Genomic DNA, 14,251 nt, shown 5'->3' on the forward strand with positions numbered 1-14,251 from the left:
ATTTAGTTACAGAATTAAAATGGATAAACAAAAAAAAATCAGAGGAAACAGACCTACTTTCTTTCCATCTCTTTAGTAAAACCCTAATTCACAAATATTTTGTTCACTCAGCAAATATTTACTGAGTATCCACAAGCTAGGGGGAATATGCACACACACACACACACACACACACACACACACATACACACACTCCATAAAAGCAGGCATCATACATATATATAATCTTTATACACACACAGAGGAATAATTATAACATATGCATTATCTTATATATAACATATATATATATATATGTATGTAAATACATACCTATAGATACGATAACTGCTCCGTATCTTACATATATCTTTGTAAGTTGAAATGTTCCGGCGAGCTGTTTCACAACAATGTGAATAGATTTACTACTGAAGTGTACACTTAAAAATTGTTGAAATGGCAAATTTTATGTTATGTGTTATTATCACATACACACACACTTACACAGCCAAATCAGAAAATGAATTACATTCTTTGTAGCAAAACTCGGTGCTAAAATAACCTCTCAGAGGACATACGGACTGCAATATCAAAACATTTTGTACTCAGAAAACTTTGTTACCTGCAACAAATCCAACTACCAGATCTTTCCCAGTAGTAGAACGTTGACCTTTAACCCAGACTGCTTTGAGGCTATTAAAAGTGTAGAAATAGACAAAATTGGAGCAGCAGAGACTGGAGATCACTGGAAACCATCCCCGATATGGTGCAAGGCTACAAGAAAAACACAATAAATGAAGTAAAGATGCTGGACAAAAGCCCTAAGAAATAGGAAAGTCCTAGGAAAGGCTGATCATCATTCATATATTCTGTAAGTTCATTCCTACACTACAATGTACTCTGAACAGTACACATACCTTACTTTCTGAAGAATGCTTAAACTAAGAAATCTTTTCAAGCGTTAATAATATCAAAGAAACAATCAATGACTGATTTACTGATTTCCTTTTAAATTAGTAAATTGCCATGTAAAATTAAAGACAATTTCCTCATGGCTGTTAGTTCATACAACATCATCCACATTACTGTAGGGTAAGAACATTTTAAATGAAGTGTATATAGAAAATAAATGCAAAAAAAAAAAAAAGTGATGGGAACATGTTATAATGTCATAGGAACCAGACTGAAGAGGCTCCCAGTGGCCAAACCTGGGACAATTTGAGCCCCAAAATAAAAAAGTATAGCAATCAACTATAAACCATTGAAAAAGACAAATTTCTGAGTTTATATTGGTACTAAATAAAGTACCTCCTCATAGATTGTTTATAGTTGCAAGAGAGGAAAATAAAATTATTTGGTGGCTAACTCGAATCTCAGAAATCATTAACCAATGGTAGGTGGATAATATGTGACTCCAGATGTAATGCCAAGAATCATCTCATAGCTTCAATTTACTCATGAAGAAACATGAGGCAAACTTAAAATGAGAAACATTCTGTTTAAAAAAAGGGAAGTGGTACTATGTTCTTTAAAAATATCAACATTATAGGGGCAAAGGGCTTGATGTATGGTATGTTACTTGTTCCCAAATAATTCTGAAAAAATTTGTGTGTGGTGTGTACATGTGAATGTGTAATAAAGAGAAGCAGGGAGGGATGGAGGAAGGAGGGAAGAAGTATGAGCACAAATGGTAAAACAAATGGGGAAAAGTGCTAATAAAAGGTGAAATCCGGGTAAAGAATACACTGGTATTCTTTGTACTATTTTCAGTTTTGCAGCTTTTTGTAAATTTGAATTCCCAAATAAAATTTTTTTTAAAAAGTATACAATATGTCTGAATGCATATGATAGGAGTGAACTAAACAACTATACCTTCTGTGGATTACTGTACATAAAACAAGATGTTGGTTTTATGGAAGACTCTATGGTCAAGAGTCAAAATGGGCAACCACAGAACTTGGAAATGAAATGAAAACAACTGTGTATCTGCAAGTCAGGCAATTACAACTCCCAACACTGTTAGGCTATGAGAGTGGGTAGAAAGTAAGTGGAAGTGTGTTGGAAGCCCACGACTCTCCTAACGAGCTGCTCTGTCTTACAGGGATGAATGAGGCAGTACTCACAGGCCCTCTTCTTTAATGATCTCCAGGAGCACCATGTGTGTAGTTTTGGACTTTCTTTTCTCATCAACTACAAGAGAATATACATTTAATCATTTAATTCTTAATCCTTTGAAAATCATCTTCAGATCAGCAAGTTTCCCTGAAATGCCATCTGCCCCCCCTGAGTGAGCTCCCACACTATACTTTGAGCTCCCGAGTTTGCCTCAGAATTCAATGATCCTCTGGTGTCTCATGCGCTAAATTCCCTACTGTAGATTGCTTGGCTTTCCATCTGTTATTAATGAACCATAAGGTATTTTAACTCAATAACTAATTTCCAAAGTAAAAGATGTGACAGGAAAAATTTATTTCTTACATTTCATAAGGCTCTCTTGTCTTTTTTTGAAGTTATATATTCTCATTTTTATCTGAACATCTTACAAAGTAGAGAGGTAATAAATGACATTTCCTCATTACAGAGGTTATGACACAAAAGCTGTGAAGGACACATGCAGTTGACAGCAGAACTGGGATTAAAACTCAAGTTTCCAAAGTTTTAGCCTGTGCTGTTTCCTGATCTAAAAAATAAAAGGTCTCAAAAGGATGAGAACTCTGCTCTTTCTGGCATTCTCACTGCAAACAAAACCTACTTCTATTAACTTCAAATTTTCTACCCATGTATGAAGAATATTAAGAATTAAAATTACACCTGTATGGCTCATGGGATGGCAAATGAAGAAACCCCTATAGTAGGCAATCTGACAATAACTATCAAAATTTTAAAAAAAATTAATCCTTTGATCCAGCAATCTCACTTCTGGGAATTTATCCCATAGAACTTACAGGAACAAAATGACATAGGAACAAGTCTAGTTTACAAAAGAGAAGAAACACCCAAGAATCTACAAAAGAGGAAAGGGTAAACAGGTTACAGCGCGTTCACACTACTGAACACTCTACAGCTAGAGGGATGAAGCAGCTCCCAATGCATTGACTTGGAAGGCATTCAAAAATACGCTGGTAAGTGAAAAATGCATGAGAGAGTGAAAGGTACGCTTTTTGTCTAAAAAAGGAAGAAATTTAAGAAAAATTATTTGCTTGTTATTTCATAAAGAAAGTGTGTGAAGCTATTTGAGAGACTAATAAAGACATCTGCAGGGGACAGAAATGGGGGATGGGGCAGACTATAGTGAATTCACTGTACTGTGTATGTATCTTTTTATACATTTTGGATTGTGAGTCATATGAAATTTTTAGGTATCTCAAAACTCTTACTTAAAACAGCAGTCATTCTGAGAACAGGGTGTGGCACTGACCAGGTGCTCCATAAATATGTATGAACAAATCAATGACGGTCTGCTCATCAGCCACCCTGAGCAGTCAGACACTAGTCTATGCCTGGCTCTGGGATCACAACATCCCTCAGGACTTCTGACTGAAAAAACTGGATTGAGATTAGACCCCACCTTTCTAAACCATGATTAGGTGGGCTGGGGCATGGAGACCTTTAAGAACCTTAAACTTTTTAAAGCATTGATGCCAAATTACCAAAAGTTTGTACAACTTAGCGATACATGACTTTATTTTTTTTTATGTAATAAAATTTATATTGTAAAGAAAAAAATAGTAGGAGTGGTTTTAACACAGGAACTACTTTATCAAAGCTAATCTTATTCTTAACTCTTCATGTAGGTTCTGATACAGGTTTATAATTTCAACTTGAAAACCAGTGAGGAAAAAAACAAGCAGGAGTTATAGAGATCTGCACAGCACTATAAAGTGAAAGAGGTGAACTAGGACTACATGTCTAGATTAGCAGTGACAGTAAGTATAGGTATTTGGCTCAACTATGTTTCCTATTCTCTATTCTCTCCTGAGAAAAGCTGCCCCCAGGAGAAACTCCACAGTGTGCCTTTAAAAAGTCATGTTGTTTATTACAAAGAATTGTAATGATTCAAAATTATCAATGTAAACCCACTCAGGTTCTCTCAGATTAGCAAATGGCTGACGCTATGACTCACCCTTGAGCACCTGTTAATTAGGAAACAGCAATGGTAATCAGAATTTAAAGTTAGTGAAAATGAACAGCAGATCTCTAATGAAACAAAATATCTTATGTTGATTTAGAATTCAGTGGAGAAATACGTTACTTCCTGACACCAAATGAACAGGAATATGACTAAAAAAGACACTCACCTTGAAGCCGAAGTCGAGCTGTATCCAAGGGAAAAAACACAGTCATCGCTGTCACACTTCCCTGAAAAGTTTGAAAGGCCTTTAGCTGTTACAGTTTGATAAAAATGATGAGCTACAACTTTGAAATGAACAAAAGTTCATTATTAACACTGGGTCAAATAAGATTTTTCAGTGAACAAATGTATACAGTATTTTCATGTACTGAGATGATTACTGGTCAAACTTCTATAGTTATGTACAAATAGAAGTATTTAATTTTCCAGAAGAAATTTTATTCTCTCTCTCTGATATTGAAAAAAAATGTATGGGTACCTGGAGATAAGAAACTTAGGGGGCCTAAGACACGTGTCAAAGCTAGCAGGTAAACAGATTTTTGAGCTTTTATAGTTGCTGCTCCTATGCTCTCTGAAACCAAAATACACAGAAATCAAACATACATACTTCTATTTTCTGTGCTTAATCAATATATTTACTACAAAGTAAAAGAGGTCTAAAGATCATGTTGTTCTTTAAAAGAGTTTTGTTTGCTTGTATTTTTTTTTTGAGAGGGCATCTCTCATATTTATTGATCAAATGGTTGTTAACAACAATAAAATTCAGTATAGGGGGGTCAATGCTCAATGTAGAATCATTAATCCATCTCAAGCCTAATTCTCGTCAGTCTCCAATCTTCTGAAGCATAACGAACAAGTTCTTACATGGTGAACGAATTCTTACATAGTGAATAAATTCCTACATGGTGAACAGTACAAGGGCAGTCATCACAGAAACTTTCGGTTTTGATCACGCATTATGAACTATAAACAATCAGGTCAAATATGAATATTCGTTTGATTTTTATACTTGATTTATATGTTGATCCCACATTTCTCCCTTTATTATTATTATTATTTTTATTTTTAATAAAATGCTACAGTGGTAGGTAGATGCAAGATAAAGGTAGAAAACATAGTTTAGTGCTGTAAGAGGGCAAATGTAGATGATCAGGTGTGTGCCTATGGACTAAGTATTAATCCAAGCTAGACAAGGGCAGCAAGACATCCACGGATGCAGATTTCTCTCAAAGCAGGGGGGGTGAGGTTCTGAGCCTCACCTCTGTTGATCCCCAATTTCTCACCTGATGGCCCCCCTGCGACTGTGCCTGTCTTAGGTTGTTCCTCCCTTGAGGAATCTTACCCGCCTCTGGCTAACCAGTCATCTTCCGGGGCCATACAGGGAAATGTAAAGTTGGTAAGTGAGAGAGAAGCCATATTGTTTGAAAAGGTTAGCTTTTTACTTCTTTGCAGATTTATGCCCTGTGGCTTCTATGCCCAGCACTTGTCTCGAGGTATCTTTACCACCTGGAGGAATTATGATACTCGGTAAATTCGATATGAGGCATGACTTCTATTTAAGGGTTGTAATTAGGAAGAAAGAAGAAAAGCTATAGAGGTAGCATATGGAAGGAAACATGGGAGGATTGATTATTTCTTTGACATATCTTCTTGTAGAGTAACTTAAGTATGTATAGGTTTTAAACTACTAACTAATTTGCACACACATATTAACATAATAGGAATACGGTGACAGAAACAAAGCAAATCTATAATTACCATCCATCTCCAGTGAAGCCAAGAAAACCATTTAGGCACCCTAGGCATTTGTGAAAATTTATCTATGATATGATGGATATTGTCCAACTGTACTTGAACCATCAGACAAATTAAAGCAGCCCATTTCTGGGATCTGTTCACATCCCATATGTTCTTTTAACCATAGATAGTCTATAGTCATGAGATTTTGGAGTGCTACAACTTGCACCCCTTCCAACTCCTGGTTGAGTTCCAACAGTACAAATCCGGTCAAATTCGTTGTCTCACTGTATGCACATGCCAGCCTAGACATCTCCCTCCTCATTCCAATGGCAAGTCCAGGAGACGGTGGGGTGGATGCAGCCCCAACCGCAGCATTGCCCAGATCCCTGTGGAGGCTTTTTGATGATCATCCCCCGGCACAAGTCCTCCAGAGAGTGCTGATGCCAGAAGCTCCTCCTCATATCGTATCTTAGTTCATTTTCTGGGTATCCAAGGTAGGCCTTGATCTTCTGCATAGAAACAAACAGACCCTTTGCCCACACTTTGGCATGCCCTCTATACCACTGTGCAGAACTCATTGGAGGTCAGCACACAGGAACTGCTTTTTTTTTTTTTTTTTATTAAGAGAAAGGAATATTATCAGAAAAGAGTACCTCCATAGCTGATCATCTGACACCCTTTAAGTGATCAACATTAAGGATATTTAAAGCATGCGTTGATCTTTGATTTACCAATAGTTTATCCTATCAAGGAGTAATCCCCCTTTTCTTTCTTTCTTGTTTCCTTTCCTTTTTTTTTTTTAATCTTTAATCTACACTTACATGAAGAATACTATGTTTACTATGCTCTCCCCTATATCAGGTCCCCCCTAACAACCACATTACGGTTACTGTCCATCAGCTTAGCAAAATGTTGTAGAATCACTACTTGTCCTCTCTGTGTTGTGCAGCCCACCCTCCCCTTTCTCCCTACCCCCCATGCATGCTAATCTTAATACCCCCCTTCTTCTTCCCCCCCCCTTATCCCTCCCTGCCCACCCATCCTCCCCAGTTCCTTTCCCTTTGGTACCTGTTAGTCCATTTTTGGGTTCTGTAATTCCGCTGCTATTTTGTTCCTTCAGTTTTTCCTTTGTTCTTATACTCCTCAGATGAGTGAAATCATTTGGTATTTCTCTTTCTCCGCTTGGCTTATTTCACTGAGCATAATACTCTCCAGCTCCATCCATGTTCCTGCAAATGGTTGGATTTTTCCACTTCTTATGGCTGAGTAGTAATCCATTGTGTATATGTACCACTTCTTCTTTATCAATTCATCTACCGATGGACATTTAGGTTGCTTCCAATTCTTGGCTATTTGAAATAGTGCTGCGATAAACATAGGAGTGCATCTGTCTTTCTCAAACTTGATTGCTGCGTTCTTAGGGTAAATTCCTAGGAGTGGAATTCCTGGGTCAAATGGTAGGTCTGTTTTGAGCATTTTGATGCACCTCCATACTGCTTTCCACAATGGTTGAACTAATTTACATTCCCACCAGCAGTGTAGGAGGGCTCCCCTTTCTCCACAGCCTCGCCAACATTTGTTGTTGTTTGTCTTTTGGATGGCAGCTATCCTTACTGGTGTGAGGTGATACCTCATTGTAGTTTTAATTTGCATTTCCCTGATAATTAGCGATGTGGAGTATCTTTTCATGTGTCTGTTGGCCATCTGTATTTCTTTTTTAGAGAACTGTTCAGTTTTTCTGCCCATTTTTTAATTGGGTTATTTGTTTTTTGTTTGTTGAGGCGTGTGAGCTCTTTATATATTCTGGACGTCAAGCCTTTATCGGATCTGTCATTTTCAAATATATTCTCCCATACTGTAGGGTTCCCTTTTGTTCTATTGATGGTGTCTTTCGCTGTACAGAAGCTTTTCAGCTTAATGTAGTCCCACTTGCTCATTTTTGCTGTTGTTTTCCTTGCCCGGGGAGATATGTTCAAGAAGAGGTCACTCATGTTTATGTCTAAGAGGTTTTTGCCTATGTTTTTTTCCAAGAGTTTAATGGTTTCATGACTTACATTCAGGTCTTTGATCCATTTTGAGTTTACCTTTGTATATGGGGTTAGACAATGGTCCAGTTTCATTCTCCTACATGTAGCTGTCCAGTTTTGCCAGCACCATCTGTTGAAGAGACTGTCATTTTGCCATTGTATGTCCATGGCTCCTTTATCAAATATTAATTGACCTTATATGTTTGGGTTAATTTCTGGAGTCTCTAATCTGTTCCACTGGTCTGTGGCTCTGTTCTTGTGCCAGTACCAAATTGTCTTGATTACTATGGCTTTGTAGTAGAGCTTGAAGTTGGGGAGTGAGATCCCCCCTACTTTATTCTTCTTTTTCAGGATTGCTTTGGCTATTCGGGGTCTTTGGTGTTTCCATATGAATTTTTGAATTATTTGTTCCAATTCATTGAAGAATGTTGCTGGTAATTTGAGAGGGATTGCATCAAATCTGTATATTGCTTTGGGCAGGATGGCCATGTTGACGATATTAATTCTTCCTAGCCATGAGCATGGGATGAGTTTCCATTTATTAGTGTCCCCTTTAATTTCTCTTAAGAGTGACTTGTAGTTTTCAGAGTATAAGTCTTTCACTTCTTTGGTTAGGTTTATTCCTAGGTATTTTATTCTTTTTGATGCAATGGTGAATGGAACTGTTTTCCTGATTTCTCTTTCTATTGATTCATTGTTAGTGTATAGGAAAGCTACAGATTTCTGTGTGTTAATTTTGTATCCTGCAACTTTGCTGTATTCCGTTATCAGTTCTAGTAGTTTTGGAGTGGAGTCTTTAGGGTTTTTTTAAATGTACAGTATCATATCATCTGCAAATAGTGACAGTTTAACTTCTTCTTTACCAATCTGGATTCCTTGTATTTCTTTGTTTTGTCTGATTGCTGTGGCTAGGACCTCCAGTACTATGTTAAATAACAGTGGGGAGAGTGGGCATCCCTGTCTTGTTCCCGATCTCAGAGGAAATGCTTTCAGCTTCTTGCTGTTCAGTATAATGCTGGCTGTGGGTTTATCATATACGGCCTTTATTATGTTGAGGTACTTGCCCTCTATTCCCATTTTGCTGAGAGTTTTTATCATGAATGGATGTTGAATTTTGTCAAATGCTTTTTCAGCATCTATAGAGATGATCATGTGGTTTTTGTCTTTCTTTTTGTTGATGTGGTGGATGATGTTGATGGAATTTCGAATGATGTACCATCCTTGCATCCCTGGGATGAATCCCACTTGGTCATGGTGTATGATCCTTTTGATATACTGTTGAATTCTGTTTGCTAATATTTTATTGAGTATTTTTGCATCTACATTCATCAGGGATATTGGTCTGTAATTTTCTTTTTTGGTGGGGTGTTTGCCTGGTTTTGGTATTAGGGTGATGTTGGCTTCATAGAATGAGTTTGGGAGTATTCCCTCTTTTTCTATTTTTTGGAACATTTTAAGGAGAATGGGTATTATGTCTTCTCTGTGTGTCTGATAAAATTCCGAGGTAAATCCGTCCAGCCCCGGGGTTTTGTTCTTGGGTAGTTTTTTGATTACCGTTTCAATTTCTTTGCTCGTAATTGGTTTGTTTAACTTTTGTGTTTCTTCCTTGGTCAGTCTTGGGAGGTTGTATTTTTCTAGGAAGTTGTCCATTTCTTCTAGATTTTCCAGCTTGTTGGCATATAGGTTTTCATAGCAGTCTTTAATAATTCTTTGTATTTCTGTGGAGTCTGTCGTGATTTTTCCATTCTCATTTCTGATTATGTTGATTTGTGTTGATTCTCTTTTTCTCTTAATAAGTTTGGCTAGAGGCTTATCTATTTTGTTTATTTTCTCAAAGAACCAGCTCTTGGTTTCGTTGATTTTTGCTATTGTTTTATTCTTCTCAATTTTGTTTATTTCTTCTCTGATCTTTATTATGTCCCTCCTTCTGCTGACTTTAGGCCTCATTTGTTCTTCTTTTTCCAGTTTCGATAATTGTGATGTTAGACTATTCATTTGGGATTGTTCTTCCTTCTTAAAGTGTGCCTGGATTGCTATATACTTTCCTCTTAAGACTGCTTTCGCTGCATCCCACAGAAGTTGGGGCTTAGTGTTGTTGTTGTCATTTGTTTCTATATATTCCTTGATCTCTATCTTGATTTATTCATTGATCCATTGATCATTTAGTAGCATGTTGTTAAGCCTCCATGTGTTTGTGAGCCTTATGTTTTCTTTGTAGAATTTATTTCTACTTTTATACCTTTGTGCTCTGAAAAATTGGTTGGTAGAATTTCAATATTTTGGAGTTTACTGAGGCTCTTTTTGTGAGCTAGTATGTGGTCTATTCTGGAGAATGTTCCATGTGCACTTGAGAAGAATGTATATCCTGCTGCTTTTGGATGTAGAGTTCTATAGATGTTTATTAGGTCTATCTGTTCTAGCGTGTTGTTCAGTGCCTGTGTGTCCTTACTTATTTTCTGCCCGGTGGATCTATCCTTTGGGGTGAGTGGTGTGTTGAAGTCTCCTAGAATGAATGCATTGCAGTCTATTTCCCTCTTTAGTTCTGTTAGTATTTGCTTCACATATGCTGGTGCTCCTGTATTGGGTGCATATATATTTAGAATGGTATATCCTCTTGTTGGACTGAGCCCTTTATCATTATGTAGTGTCCTTCTTTATCTCTTGTTACTTTCTTTGTTTTGAAGTCTATTTTGTCTGATATTAGTACTGCAACCCCTGCTTTCTTCTCACTGTTGTTTGCCTGAAATATGTTTTTCCATCCCTTGACTTTTAGTCTATGCTTGTCTTTGGGTTTAAGGTGAGTTTCTTGTAAGCAGCATATAGATGGGTCTTGCTTTTTTATCCATTCTATTACTCTGTGTCTTTTGATTGGTGCATTCAGTCCATTTACATTTCGGGTGACTATTGAGAGATATGTACTTATTGCCATTGCAGGCTTTAGATTCATGGTTACCAAAGGTTCAAGGTTAGCGTCTTTAGTATCTTACTGCCTAACTTAGCTCGCTTATTGAGCTGTGATATACACTGTCTGGAGATTCTTTTCTTCTCTCCTTTCTTATTCCTCCTCCTCCATTCTTCATATGTTGTGCGTTTTGTTCTGTGCTCTTTTTAGGAGTGCTCCCATCTAGAGCAGTCCCTGTAGGATGCCCTGTAGAGGTGGTTTGTGGGAAGCAAATTCTCTCAGCTTTTGCTTGTCTGGGAATTGTTTAATCCCGCCATCATATTTAAATGATAGTTGTGCTGGATACAGTATCCTTGGTTCAAGGCCCTTCTGTTTCATTGCATTAAGTATATCATGCCATTCTCTTCTGGCCTGTAGGGTTTCTGTCGAGAAGTCTGATGTTAGCCTGATGGGTTTTCCTTTATAGGTGACCTTTTTCTCTCTAGCTGCCTTTAAAACTCTTTCCTTGTCCTTGAGCCTTGCATTTTTAATTACTATGTGTCTTGGTGTTGTCCTCCTTGGATCCTTTCTGTTGGGGGTTCTGTGTAGTTCCATGGTCTGATCGATTATTTCCTCCCCCAGTTTGGGGAAATTTTCAGCAATTATTTCTTCAAAGAGACTTTCTATCCCTTTTCCTCTTTCTTCTTCTTCTGGTACCCCTATAATACGAATATTATTCCTTTTGGATTGGTCACATAGTTCTCTTAGTGTTGTTTCATTCCTGGAGATCCTTTTATTTCTCTCTATGTCAGCTTCTATACGTTCCTGTTCTCTGGCTTCTATTCCTTCAATGGCCTCTTGCATCTTATCCATTCTGCTTATAAATCCTTCCAGGGATTGTTTCACTTCTGTGATCTCCCTCCGGACTTCATCCCATTGCTCTTGCATTTTTCTCTACATCTCATCCCATTGCTCTTGCATTTTTCTCTGCATCTCTGTTAGCGCGTTCATGATTTTTATTTTGAATTCTTTTTCAGGAGGACTGGTTAGGTCTGTTTCCCTCTCAGGTGTTGTCTTTGTGATCTTTGTCTGCCTGTAGTTTTGCCTTTTCATGGTGATAGAGATAGTTTGCAGAGCTGGTACAAGTGACCGCTGGAAGAGCTTCCCTTCTTGTTGGTTTGTGGCCTTCCTCTCCTGGGAGAATAGCGACCTCTAGTGGCTTATGCTTGTCAGCTGTGAGCAGACAGGGCTTCTGCTACCTGCTGGTTTGCTATGGAGTTTATCTCTGCTGTTGCTGTGGGCGTGGCCTCGCTGGGGCCACTCCTCCAAAGTGGTGGAGCCCCATTGGAGGGGGAGCGGCCGGGAGGCTATTTATCTCCGTAAGGGGCCTCTGTGCTCCCTGTTGCCCAGGGGGTCAGAGTGCCCAGAGATCCCCAGATTCCCTGCCTCTGGTCTAAGTGTCCTGTCCTGCCCCTTTAAGACTTCTAAAAAGCACTCTCCAAACCAAAACAACAACAGCAACAATGAGAGAGGGAACAGAAAAAAAAAAAAGAAAAAAACACGCGATTTTTTTTTTGTCCTCAGGCGCTGGTCCCAGGCACCCGCTCAATGGTCCTGCTGCCCTGCCTCCCTAGCACCGGGGTCCCTGTCCCTTTAAGGCTTCCAAAAAGCACCTGCCCACCAGTCCCGCAGGGAAAAACGCGCGATGTTCTTTGTCCTCAGGCGCCGGTCCCAGGCACCCGCTCACCGGTCCTGCTGCTCTGCCTTCCTAGCACCGGGGTCCCTGTCCCTTTAAGGCTTCCAAAAAGCACTCTCCAAAAAGAGAAAAAAAAGGGGAAAAACGCGCGATATTCTTTGTCCTCAGGCGCCGCTCCCAGGCACCCGCTCACCGGTCCCGCCACCCTGCCTCCCTAGCAACGGGGTCCCTGTCCCTTTAAGGCTTCCAAAAAGCACTCGCCAAAAAAAAAAAAAACCGCTCCGGTTTCTTTCCACCCGCCGGGAGCCGGGGGGAAGGGCGCTCGGGTCCCGCCGGGCCGGGGCTTGTATCTTACCCCCTTCGCAAGGCACTGGGTTCTTGCAGGTGTGGATGTGGTCTGGATGTTGTCCTGTGTCCTCTGGTCTCTATTTTAGGAAGAGTTTTCTTTGTTATATTTTCATAGCTCTATGTGTTTTTGGGAGGAGATTTCCACTGGTCTACTCACGCCGCCATCCTGGCTCCACCTGTTTGCTTGTATTTTAAGTAAAATAGGGATGATCTCTTTGTTAAAAATTCTATAATCAATCCAAGGTGACACAATGACAAACATTATCAGGGGACAAAAAAAGCCAACAACCAGTCTTTCTGTTCATAAGACCCTATGACAGATAGAAACTATAGGCATATAGTTCGGGATGAAATTATATGTATGAAATCTCCAGTTGGGTTTGCGGTTCTCACTCTAGATGCAGGCCCACTGGGTCTCAGGCCTAAGAGGTATATACAATCAGGCATATATTCTCAGGCATAAAATCAATTTTTAGGTTACTAATCTAAAAATGGTTACATACATTATTTTAATCATGGTAACAAATGGAAAGGTCAACTTTATAGATAAGAACAACTATGCATGAGGTCTCTTATCTGTCAAAATAAATCAGCCTGCTTGACAATGGAGAACACTGTACTGTCCTACTAGTATTCTTCAAAACTCAGATTAAATGTTATCACCCCCTACCCACAGACTACAAGTGGTTGTTCAATCCTGTGTTCCCACAGCACTTTTTTATATGTCTCTACTACCAGACTGTAAGATTCATTCCATCTCTTTGTGTATCATAGATCATTAATTAACTTTATCAAATTCACTCTACTTTCCGTTATGCTTTTTTGATGACTTCAACATAAATGTTCTTTTCTAGTAAGAAATAGGTAATATTTAATATCTTAAGAAACACTGGACCCAAAAAGGTTTATAGTCTACAAATCTGTTTTCACTATTTTTGCTCATGTTACAGGCAATTTCCAAGAGAAGTTGGGGCTGGAAAGCTGGAGAATGCTCACTAAGGGTTGTGGCATTTATTTCCTATTGCATGGTACATGCCCATGCAGGGTACTGCACAGACATCTCCAGGCAGAAATGTCCTGTCTCAAAACCACTTTTTCAAACAACCAGGCTACCTCCATTCCTCTTAACTGCCAGCTTTAAATAGACACCAGGAGGTTCCTAACTTAGAAGCCTCTGCCCTACCTACCTTAAAATCTTTAAGTACATCTTACACTAAGATAAAGAGAGCGGTTAGTCCAAATGGTGAAAGGTCTATTACCTCCTCAAGGACTAGCATACAACATTCAGATTAGTAAAACTAAATAACACTTCCAAAAACTTATTAGTACTGGAAAGATTACATCAAGATGGTGAACTGAAAACCAGTGACTGCCTCCTCCCCATGCCAATCACCAGCAATGAAAGAAAAGATTTATATATAAAAGTGTTGTGCTGTTGTGTAGAAAAA

General features: G+C 38.7%; 1 protein-coding gene across 3 annotated transcripts in view; it reads right to left on the minus strand.

Annotated features, from left to right (window-relative positions):
- SLC25A17 (solute carrier family 25 member 17) overlaps positions 1-14,251 on the minus strand; it is a 51,019-nt gene that overhangs the window by 21,258 nt on the left and 15,510 nt on the right. Inside the window, exons 2-5 of one of the 3 annotated variants that reach the window (XM_073213917.1) lie at positions 12,811-12,986; positions 4,278-4,338; positions 2,103-2,169; positions 602-753 (exon numbers count right to left, since the gene is read on the minus strand). In XM_073213917.1, coding sequence (XP_073070018.1) covers positions 602-753; positions 2,103-2,169; positions 4,278-4,323 — 265 coding nt within the window. In that variant the 5' untranslated portion in view covers positions 4,324-4,338; positions 12,811-12,986. The remainder of the gene's footprint in view (positions 1-601; positions 754-2,102; positions 2,170-4,277; positions 4,339-12,810; positions 12,987-14,251) is intronic. The other 2 variants (XM_073213918.1, XM_037006898.2) reach the window with 2 other exon arrangements.

This window comes from Manis javanica, chromosome 10 (assembly GCF_040802235.1).
Source record: "Manis javanica isolate MJ-LG chromosome 10, MJ_LKY, whole genome shotgun sequence".
NCBI lineage: Eukaryota > Metazoa > Chordata > Mammalia > Pholidota > Manidae > Manis > Manis javanica.